General features: G+C 40.1%; 1 protein-coding gene across 1 annotated transcript in view; it reads right to left on the bottom strand.

Annotated features, from left to right (window-relative positions):
* Window positions 1–8,839: 8,839 nt before the first annotated feature.
* Window positions 8,840–11,769, bottom strand: part of nhsb (Nance-Horan syndrome b (congenital cataracts and dental anomalies)) — a gene marked incomplete at both ends in the record, with an annotated part of 115,490 nt that continues 112,560 nt past the window's right edge. The window contains one exon of the mRNA XM_083759875.1: window positions 8,840–9,482. Within this exon, the coding sequence (XP_083616001.1) occupies window positions 8,840–9,482 (643 nt within the window). The remainder of the gene's footprint in view (window positions 9,483–11,769) is intronic.

The following is an 11,769-nucleotide window of genomic DNA, read 5'->3' as shown; positions in this document are numbered from 1 at the left end:
CCCATTCTGACCTGAGATCAGATTCATACGAGGTTTCCACTGGACACACACTGGTCTGATTAACCCATTCTGACCTGAGATCAGATTCAAAAAATTCTAAAAATGTCGTTCTTCGATTTTTCAAAAATAGCAGACCTACAAGCTCGTATCGCGCCACTCGGTGGCGCGATATGAGCTTGTAGATCTGCTATTTTTCAATAGTTAAAGCATAACATGATGCTGACACCAAAATGGGTGCCCGTTCAGAATGTGTTAACACCTTGAAGAAAATGTGTTTTCATAGTGATTCCAATATATAAGAACCTAAAGGGATATTTCACTTTCAAATAAAACAATGGAAAAATAACGGCCCCTCACCCTTTAGAAGAACATTCCAATGCGTGAGGGTGCTGTGATTTTTCAATTACTTTTTTTTTTGTGAAACTCCCTTTAAAGTATACTACATTACAGTGATCCAAGCCGGAACACAGTCGATTGATTGATCATAAAAATAAACGCTCTATATGCACGTGGCCCACCCATCTGACCACTTAAAACTGCAGCCGAAGAGTTCAGATTGGTGGGCTACGAACGCTTTCAAGATTCTGAAGTGGACCCTGTTTCAGAAGAGTTTGGGAACCACTGATGTAGAACGAAGAATGAGTGGAAAGGTGTGTGTGTGTGTGTGTGTTGTGTGTGTGTGTGTGTGTGTGTGTGTGTGTGTGTGTGTGTGTGCAAGCACTATGCTCCTATGGTTTTGATACTGCATTTGATACATGATTTCGTCGATTTGTATACATTCCACTGTGTGTCATGGCACTTAGGTACAGGCATATATTATATTTATGTTAACATGTAGCTTCTCTGGAGGCTTTGACTATTCTACTGGTCTTACTGCTGTTTTTTGTTTTGTTTTGTTTTTAGATGGAGAGGTAGTGAGAGATTGAAACAGTACATAGACTAGCCTTGTCCAGGCTCTAGCAAAGGGTTGCAGCAGAAGCACTTTGAGCCAAGTCCTTTCATGGCCCTAGTAGTATATCAAGAAGAAATACAAAAACATTACAAAAAGTAACAAATAAATTTTTCTACAATAGCATTGTATGTTTTTCTATGTGTACAGTTTAATTCTTCAGACACACAAGAAATATCAAACTTTTATTTTTGAAAGTCTATACGTCACAACCTTCAAGGTATCAGGTCTACCCCTACATAAAGCATGTTGTATTCTTTTTTTGTTAGTTTAATTTTGATGCATGTTTTTCTTTCCTTTATGCAACAATGTATAGTAACTCTACATAAGTATACTATTAGTATACTATTCACCAGCACTGCCTTTCTATCTGATGAAGTGAGAGAATAAACCTGACATTTTGTTGAAATCATGAGTTTGTATGGTTGCTGTTCCTGAACCATGAAGACAGTTCAAATCTATGCATTTGTTTTGTCTATGATCACATAGATGTGAACCTACATGATCAATATTGACCATATTTTACCATAAACTGATGGGTATGATAGGGGCCAACATTTTAGACCTGTGGTACATTATTCCATCTTTCTGCTTCACCTTCGCCATCATTCTCTGCAGAAATACACCTACATTTGATGTTACTCATTTTGGATGCTCTGTCTCAGGGGACAATTGTAGGCCTAATATATATTTGGGTTTGATGATGATCACGTTCATGGTCTGTGTGTTACTGTAGAATCCCTAGCCAGGCTTCAAAAAGTTACTGTACTCCTATCATGGTGTAGTCAAGCACAGTGGATTCATATTGTAATCGATCTGGGATGTTAACATTGTGCAAAACTGTGTTCAATGAATTGCCTCATATTGTCTACCATACAACAGTAATAATGTGTGTGATATTGAAATGCAATTTAATTGTCAATATTTATAACACCCAGACAGCTAATGCAGTGTTTTCCAAACTGTGGGTCTCTCACTCAACAGTAAACAAGCCAACATACAGTTTAAGTGTACACTTGAGTTTTGGTGTTTAGTAAGAGTCATGACTTTACTTTTCAAGGTGTATAGCTTGCTGCAAGCAGATCTACAAGCTCGTAGTGCGGCACCGCGCTATGAGCTTGTAGATCTGCTATTTTTCAATAGCTAAAGTGATCCTTAAAACACCAAAAGGGGTTCCCGCCCAGAATGGGTTAACCATACAAGTCCCTGTGCCCCTTTGCCACACAGGCCCAGGAACTGCTTCACACAACACCAGCTGACACATAAGTATATAATTGCAAAACATGGTTACAGTCACTAGCAGGCAACTTTAGTCTAATCTCACTTTTATTTGCACTGTTGCAATGTTGTCAACCTGTATAGTACACACACTGCCCACACTTGATGAGTTGAATAGAACCAGAATGGAAACAAGGCCTGTTATCCTTTTAGCATTATCTGTATCTCTGTACTTCTTTGCAAGCTGTTATTAAAGTATTCAATCAATAAATCAAACAAACCATTAGAAGAATCCCTTCTGTATCTCGATGCATGATGCATGAGTTATAGGGACAATGCAGAACTTTGCAGAATCAAACTAACCGGTCATTTTAAAACTGTATGCCGTATGACTCATCTCTCCTGATTGGTAAAAAAAAAAGAGTATCCCGACCTGAAAATTCATTTTTCTTTTTACTATAGACCTGGAGAGACAAGCAGACCCCACTCTGTAGCAATGATTGATCAGAATATACAACTATTTAACAAAATATATACCACTTACCTAGCTCTGGTCCATAGCTACAAGAAGGCATGAGGACTGCAAAAGCAAAACACTGCCACCTAGTGTAGAGATAACAGTGCACTATAGCTCTAGTGTAGTCCATAGCTCTAATGCGTTTGAACGCATTATGGAGCAGAGGGAAGTGCACTATAACTTGAGAAAAACAGCAGTCAGGCAAGCAGACAGTCCATTTCAACGCAATCACATTTATTGGCTTTTTCTATGCACAGTTACTAAGAAGCCTGATGAGCTGTTAAAATGAATACGATATATATTAATGGAATCTTCACAATGTTATACCCCCAAAAAATAAATACAAGACTGAAGGTGTTGCACAGCTCAAAAATATACAAAGGCTTGGAATTAATCATGTAAACTTTGAAAAACAACGTTTGTCCTTTTTCTTTTTTTTCTTTTTATTTGTTTATTTAATTTTTTTTACAAAAGAAAGAATTTGCAACCTTTTCCCCTTTAAAAACGTATTTACAGGTTTTATTCAAAAATACAAAAGTGATTCAAATCTGTTAAGTCCTAGCTAGTTTTAACTGTGGAGTGTCTTATACATAGACAGTTACATCATGTCTTCAATTTGTTAGATATATTATAATTGTTCTGTTCTTTCATATGTTTTAATGTCTGTTTAGTGTTATTCCATACTGTACACCTTTGGGAAAAAGTAAATACGGTTTCCTCACACTCGTATCGAAGTTGTGTAGAGACAGCAGGCTTTTTAACAAAGGAAATCTGATGTTAAAGAAGGCATGAGGATTGCAAGAAGCAAAACACTTCCACCTAGTGGAGAGATCCCTCTGTGCAGTTTAATGATTCCCCTTGATCCTTGGTTTGGGGTTCATTGAACTCTTGAGTTGCTGAGATGTAACAAATGGTTACATTCGTAGCCTCTCAGAAGTTACAAATGGATAAAGTACAGCTGAGGTGTTTACTGTGACTAAAAATAAAGGAAACAGTCTTAAAATATTCCCATAGCAGCCACGCCAGGTGCAGTAAGGAAATATGACACTAAACAAATTCTTAGTATATCAGTGCTTCAAAATACTTTCTTTTTTTGACCAGAAATTGAATTTCATAGTCATAATCCGTCATTTATAATGTAAATCCATCCAATATAATGTATATCCACCATACAGAGTAAAGTCATTGTTTTTCAATAGGTTGAGTATGTTTTTTTTAATGGGAGTTCAATAATTCTGCAGTGACTGAAGTGAAAAGTAAAGACACTGGGGGTTTTTTTCCCCACCAGTTTGGGTCCTAAATGGATATTTCTTTGTCTTATTGGTAATTTCTTTTATTTCATCCATACAGGTAAAAATCCCACTGAGATTGGAAGAGATTTTTGTCCTGATATGTATTTTCTTTTATAGTCAATCAGTAGTTTTTTCCTGGAAAATATTTCTCTCACTCCCAAACACTTTCCACAGGCTCCAGCAAAGACTTTGCAAACTCCGAATCAATGATTCAAGCCGCTTAGATCCAACATTAACAGATTCTAGACGTTTCTTTACACGCGGGCTCCTTAAGACGCCTCCGTTTGATTGTCCATGTGAGTAGATATACAGTACAAGATAAAACCCCTGTTTGTGATCATACCACTTTACAGAAACAGAGTTAAGCCGGCGATTCATGCTTCGTCGCACGACCGTGTGTCGCGTGCCGCAAAATAGCAGATTTGCAAACTCAATGTCTGGCTATTTTCAGCACGCCCACACCGTTGTGTGAAGAAGCATAAGTTAGGCTTTTGCCAGACAGTTTTCTACAGAACACACACTATTGAACTTGACATTTTTGGAAACTGAAAATACAAATATTGTTTTTTTTTTTCCGTTTTCTTTTTTTTTTGTGGTTTTGGAGACATCCCTCAGGTAGAAAATAAATGACATGGTGGGGGTCCTTTTTCTTTTCTATTTTTTTGTTTTGTTTTTCCGTTCACTTATTGCATGCGATAGAAAGTAGGACAAATAAAACAATGAACAAACAGGAACAAGTGCCCTTCAGCGATATGGGTCAATGGTGAATGTTCAAATCCTAATTCCTAAGTAATCAGTTCACAGCTTCTTCTTTTTTTTACCCTCCCTGTACTACACAGTGTCAGTTCTGCAATTCAGAATCGCTGAGTGTCAAACAGTGGTGTTTTTGTTTTCTCTATCTATCTATCTATCTATCTATCTATCTATCTATCTATCTATCTATCTATCTATCTATCTATCTATCTATCTATCTATCTATCTATCTATCTATCTATCAAATTTACAAATAAACAGTAATATACTTGCTGAAGTATTCACAGAATACATTGAATGGTTTCCATTGAAGTACAGAGTCTGAATGACTAAAGTGTGTGTAGTAGGTTTTCAGTTTGTCATGACATTAAATGTGGACTTTGTACACACACGACATTGGTCATTAGAGTTGGAAAGATGGAGAATCTCTTCTCCAGGACATGGACTGCTGTGTGGTCGGAGAGTCTCTCTATGCACAATTGCACATGGTTCTCAAACATGTTTATGTTCAGCAAAAAAACAGCAAAAACAAATTGCATTCCTTTTGTAACTAGTTACTGCCCAGCACTGTTTTTACGTGACAATATATGAAATGAAAGGAGGGTAAAGCAAACGGTGAACTGACAACAGGGAGGAGCTCTCATCTGTCTAGCTAGCTACTGGGTCAGTACAAATGAGGACGAGATGTCACTCAACAGACGCTCACACCAAGCACTATACTGTCATTATAACCATGGCCAATACTGTTATAGTTACTGTTATATACAATTTTAACAAAGACAATGGTAAGTGATATCGAATGTCGTTGTCTTTGTTGAAATTGTGGTGTGGTGTACTGTAAACGATATCTTTAAAGTTATTCAGCTTGATGTGAACGGCCATTAAGACATATAATTATGTTCTTCTTTGCTACACTCGGGTCAAACTCAATTCCCTATAAAATTTCTTGCTCGTCACTTTATATAGATATGACTTTATATTCAGTACAAATATACATACGCAATTTCATTATAAGATATACTGTTCCTTTTTTTCCAAGGAATATTCTTGAATGTCACAATGAAGTGCAAAAGGTGTTTTCTTTTTCTTTTTTTGGAAAATCGGGCAACGCACGCACGCACACGCACGCACGCACGCACACACACACACACACACACACACACACACACACACACACACACACACACACACACACACACACACACACACACACACACACACACACACACACACACACACACACTCAGCAGAACTGATTGACTACCCTCTAAACTTAAGTGTTCTTGCTGTGTACACTAAAAGGTGCCTGGCGCCCCATCCCCTATATCCACTTCATCTATGACACACATTGTTTTCAAACATGGTTATTAGGTCCATGTATGTAGGCTACGTATGTATGTTGTACGTGTGCACGTGCGTGTGTTACGCCCGGGTTTCGAGCCCACGATTCAAACCCGGGTCTCTCGCGCATCTTATGCTGCAGAGTTGCATTGGTGTGGTGTACCTTAAAAACCGTTTTGTCCCAACCCGACCCTTTGGTGTGGTTTGGACTAATTGCCCCCTGAATAGAGGTGATATTAGGCTTTTGGTCTCCAGACCACTGGCTCTGAGCCACTCTGCTAAATGTGTGTGTGTGTGTGTGTGTGTGTGTGTGTGTGTGTGTGTTCGTGGACTGCTAACTGCTCCACACTGACTACCATCTCTAGCAGAGAAAGGCCACTGAGCGATTGTCCAGAATTAGTGCACTCAAAATCCTCGATGTTAACTTAACACCCATAAGGGTAAAATGTTTTACTTGGTTAAACGTGATGGCATTTTAACTCAAATAAATTAAACTCAAGCTGTTGTAGTGTATTTTCTGACAAATGGTTCCCCCTTGTAAAAACAACCTGACAGTAAAATCCAGAGTGTGCATTTAATCCATTTACAGTTAAATTAACAGTCCTGATTTTACTGCGATTCTCCTGCTCTTTAGACTCTGCTGTATGTGTGGTATAAATCTCACCAAGATCCATGAAAGAGTATTTTTGTGCGTTTGTGTTTTTTCTTTTTAAATTTCAAAGGAACCACAAAAATGTCAAAAACCAGGGTACTGGGGATGTTTCCACAATGGCTCATGCAACATGTTAGGGATTTATCATCATGTCTGCTTAATGGTGCGTTTTTTCTTTACAAAAATACATGCAATGTGTTACCAATTTTGGATATAATTTATGAGAAGAAATATATGATCTGATCAGCGAAATTGACTCTCTAAACCAGTGGTCCTCAAACTTGTTCAAGTCAGCGACTCCCAAATTTTATATATTTGTATTGTATGGATTTTAGACGCAGACGACCCCAGTTGAAACGATTTAGTGCCAGGGACCGGACCACCATAAGATTATTCCCAAATGTTCAAGATTTGTCACACATTTTCCAAAATAACAAAACTTTAACCCATTCTGACCGGGCACCCATTTTGGTGTCAGCATCATGTTATGCTTTAGCTATTTAAAAATAGCAGATCTACAAGCTCATATCGCGCCACCGAGTGGCGCGATAGGAGCTTGTAGGTCTGCTATTTTTGAAAAATCGAAGATGCAGATGGGGATAAAGGTGGAGTTGTGCTAGAGATTGCCCCACATGCAGTAGTGGAAAGTAACCAAGTACATAATATGTAATTCAGTACACTACTTGAGTACTCAAGTAGTGTACTTAAGTACAATTTTGAGGTACCACTAGTGGAGTAGAAGCAGCAATATGTCACAATACCTTGTGGGTATTGTTGCTTTTACTTAAGTAAAAAAAATATAATAATAAGAAGAAAGAAAGATAAAGAAAAAAGAAGAGTACTTCCACCACTGCTTGCATGGTAACAGCATCCAGAACCAAACAATAATCCTTGTGGTGTGGGGGGGGATATTGAACATGGACATTGGATATTCAACTCTGACCCTCTGCTTTGGACACCAAAAAGGTGAGACAATTTTCATTTGTTTTCCGTTAGTTCCTCAGGGACGTACTGTACGCACACGCGCGCGCACACGCGCGCGCACACACACACACACACACACACACACACACACACACACACACACACACACACACACACACACACACACACACACAGAACACAAGTAGAAATAACAGTGGGTTTTCCCATTTTCCCCTACATGCACACGCAGGTTGTTCATACTCCCTCTTTTTTCACATCATAATTTACCAAACATTTGGGAGATACTGTATATAAAAAAAGACATGTTCAAAATAAGTCTTGCTCTCTTAACAGAGTTATTCTTTTACACATTACCGTATGTGTAAGCTATAACCCTCGGCGATTCGATCTTTTTAAAACACCTTCATTGACACCCTATAGAATAGCAGATCCAGAGATTGTAGTTTGGGGGAGGTCGGGGGTGAGGTGGTGTGTGTTTAAATATTTTGCTGTATCACCATTTGATGAGCTGTAACATATTGTCTCTGTCGGGTGGAAACCTCATATGTCCCAAACTGGATTCAGCTCAAAACACGCCACGTTTCGAGCTTGTGGATCTGCTAATGTTGGTGCCTTTGTGTGACGCTGCTGTAGTGTGATCAAGTAGGGCATTACATTTATGGAAAAAACACAAAAACCTAAAATATGGAGATAAGGGGTTTCTGCCCGACAGCAAACATATTTCCCTTTGCGTCCCGCAGGAAGCAGACAGTGATGGTAGTGGTAGAGTTGGACGCCATCAGGGTTTTCAGGCAGGGCTTAGCATAGTGGTCCAATCAGCTGGGTTCTAGGACACTGGTCCCAACGTCCGGTCCGGGGACTACCAGGGGTCCAAATAGACCCCTGTAACTCTTGACAGTGTGTACACACTCTGTGAGATAAGACTGAGGATTTTACAGTGAATACTGGGGACCCAGAGATTTTATCAAATAAAATAAAATGGGGTTATGTGGCCATATGAAGCTAGGGGTACTTAGAATACTAGTACTAACTAAACTACATTGCAAGCCCTGTAAAATCCTCAGTGTTTATTTAATGCTGAGAGTTACAGACGTGGTCCATTTGGACCGCCGATAGTCCCCCGGACCAGAGGTTGAGAAGCAGGTGGCATAGCGTCCTGATCAGGTGGGTTTCTAGGAAGATCTGTCATCGTGGGGGCTCCCATCCGAGTTCTCCGTCTCGCCTTCCGAGATGGCTTGCATGGGAGCCGTGTAGAGGCGGCTACGTGTGCTGTAGCGGCTGCTGTTGGCCACCGGGGGTATCCGGGAACGTCCCTGCCTAGACGCGGCGGACATGGGGAAGGCTTTTGGAGTGAAGCTCTCGGCGTTGGCCCTGGGGAAGAGGCCGGGGATCTGGATGGGCTCCAGGCCGGATATGGGGGGCTCTTGCAGCCCCCCCGGAGAGCAGGGCATCTCCTCGGCCTGCTTGAAGGGTCCATCCTGGAGGGGGTCCCCAGGGGACTTGGGGGTGATTGGGCTCTTCAGGATCTCCGTGGCCGACATGCGGTAGCTGGAGTCCGAGCGACTCCCTTTCTTCAAGAGCAGAAGCTTGAACTCTTCGTTGGAGGTGCTGGATTTCTTGGCGCTGCGGTAGATGGGGACCGGGGTCCGTTGGCACCCGGCAGGAGTGGCCAGGGTTGCCGCCATGGTCAGAGGAGGGGCCGGTGGGATGACGTTAACGGGGACAGCGCTGGGGGCCACCGGCGCCGCAGGACACAGGCGAGATTTCACGTTCAAGTCTCCAGAATCCTTACGGCCCAGAACCTTCCTCTTGGATCTGAATGGAATTGAGAAACCATCAGTGCACCGCAGTCATCCAAAAACAAAAAAACATAAAATTTGATTACTTGCTAATTATAAAATAAAACATACTTTCATTACCTTATGGGTGGACTAAAACCGCATTGCTTTTATTTTGAAAAACGTGCAAATTCACGTGAATTCATGTGAATTGCGTATGATACCCTCAAGTGCGAAAATGTCGGCTTTTTGGATTTATTGGTGACAACGTCTGTGAATGAAGCCCAGCTAAGCATGCAGCTCCACAACACGGTAGGCGCATGATTACCAAACGTCCTCGCAGGAGGACAAGTTAAATCCCATTATGCTTTATTGCTTTATTTATTGGCTAGATATTGAAACTGCACAGTGTGATTGTCCTCTTCGGAATCTCTTGTTTCTCAGAGATCCTACAACAGCAAAAATAATATTGTAAAAACCCAATTGTTTCCAACACATTAAAGGCATGGAAGGTGACAAGGCTTTTGGAGGGTCGAGCCAAAGTAACATCACCTCTTACCTCAATTCAGGGGAACCCAGACTTTCCTCCTGGCCTTAAAGGGACACTTCACCCTTTTTGCAAAAAGATATATGTTAATGATGTTTAGAAGCTTTAGAACACTTTCCTGGGGGGCTTTATGTATGTAATATGTGGTTTTAGATATTTTAGATTGTAGCAGTGAGCATGTTGTCTCTGATGTCATGGACACTGGGCTCACTTCCTTCCTGGACTACATGTTGTCTCAGTAAGACAGCTCTCCCCCTATCCGCAAGGAGGAGCAGTGCACCAAAGAATTATGGGGATTGTAGTCCAGGAAGGTAGTGAGACCAGTGTCCATGACATCAGAGACAACAGGCTCACTGCTACAATCTAAAATAACTAAAACCACATATTACACACATAAATACCCCCAGGAAAGTGATCTAAAGCTTCTAAACGTCATTAACATATATTTTTTTGCAAAAAGGGTGAAGTGTCCCTTTAATGACCATGGGTTTAATTCTTAGAGAGATGGTGGTATAACAATTCTTTTACTGCTCCTATACTCATGTCATTTGATCAAATACAACAAAAATATGACCTACCTCGCAGACAATCTTTCAGATTTTTGGGTGGGGGTGTAGCTGTCCCAGTTATGCTGTATGTATGCTGTATGCTGTTATGCTGTAATATTTAATTTAGCTTATTTTTCTGAAAATGCATATTGTAAATTGTATTTTTGTTTTGGGCAACAAACTGTATATTTTGGTATTTGTATGGTAAATGCATGGTGAGATAGTGCCATCTACTGTGCTCTGTATTTGTGCTCTGTTTGTCTGTTTCATGGGCAGGTTGAATTAGGCTCACCTAAGCAGCTAATCACCTCTTTTCAATCACCTGTTGGGTTTGGGCAGAACAAACAGAGCATAGGTGAAGAGAGGAGCTCTTTCATGTCAGAGAGTCTCCACAAAAGATATAAGAAAGAAAATAATATAAAAAAGAACAAGAACTTAACTGAACTCCTAAAAGTCTGTGCAGAAGGCGCAGTTGTTTTGTTTGGTGTCTGTAAAAGTTATATTGCCATTGTATCGTTCGTGTGTTTGTTTGTGACATGCGGACATTTCATTGTGAGAATATGGACAATTCATGGACATTTAAAAGGACAGCATGACTGACTGACAAGAGCATTCATAATTTGTGGTAATAATTCATTGTGGTTAAAAAAATATTATGTGATTTCTTTGCAGTTTTTCACGTTGTCGCTTGGGATAAATAAATAGCCCTTAATTGTGATATCAGTTGGGACGTTGCCTTATTTCTGCACCAGATGAAGATGGTTTAGGAGCAGTTACAGAGGGATGTCATTCTCAGACGCACAACAGAAACACTATCAACTAATTCAACTACCTATCCAATTGAGAGTGCTGACAATGGATTTTACAAGAGGGTTTATAAGTATTCTGTATGGCATGTTAAGATCCAAAACAACTGTTGACACACAAGATGCTAAGAGGAAATGGGGAAGTGATCTTGAGGTTGAAATTTCAGACGAGGTTTGGTGTGAAATATTTGAAAATGCCAAAAAACGTTCTGTGTGTAATAGAGCTTGGTCGATTCAGCTAAGAACCATACACGATTACAGATCTCACCTAGCCTTAGCCATAAAATGAACCCTACTCTATCTCCTCTCTGTCTTAAGTGTAAAACTGAAGAGGGAAGTTATATTCACTGTATATGGTCATGTCATAGGATTAAACAATACTGGTTGGGTATCGTGCAGCAGTTGAATGAGATCTTCAATGGA

Source organism: Protomyctophum parallelum, assembly GCF_964188405.1.
Source record: "Protomyctophum parallelum genome assembly, chromosome: 2".
Classification (NCBI taxonomy): domain Eukaryota; kingdom Metazoa; phylum Chordata; class Actinopteri; order Myctophiformes; family Myctophidae; genus Protomyctophum; species Protomyctophum parallelum.
This window is presented reverse-complemented; position numbering and strand designations above follow the sequence as displayed.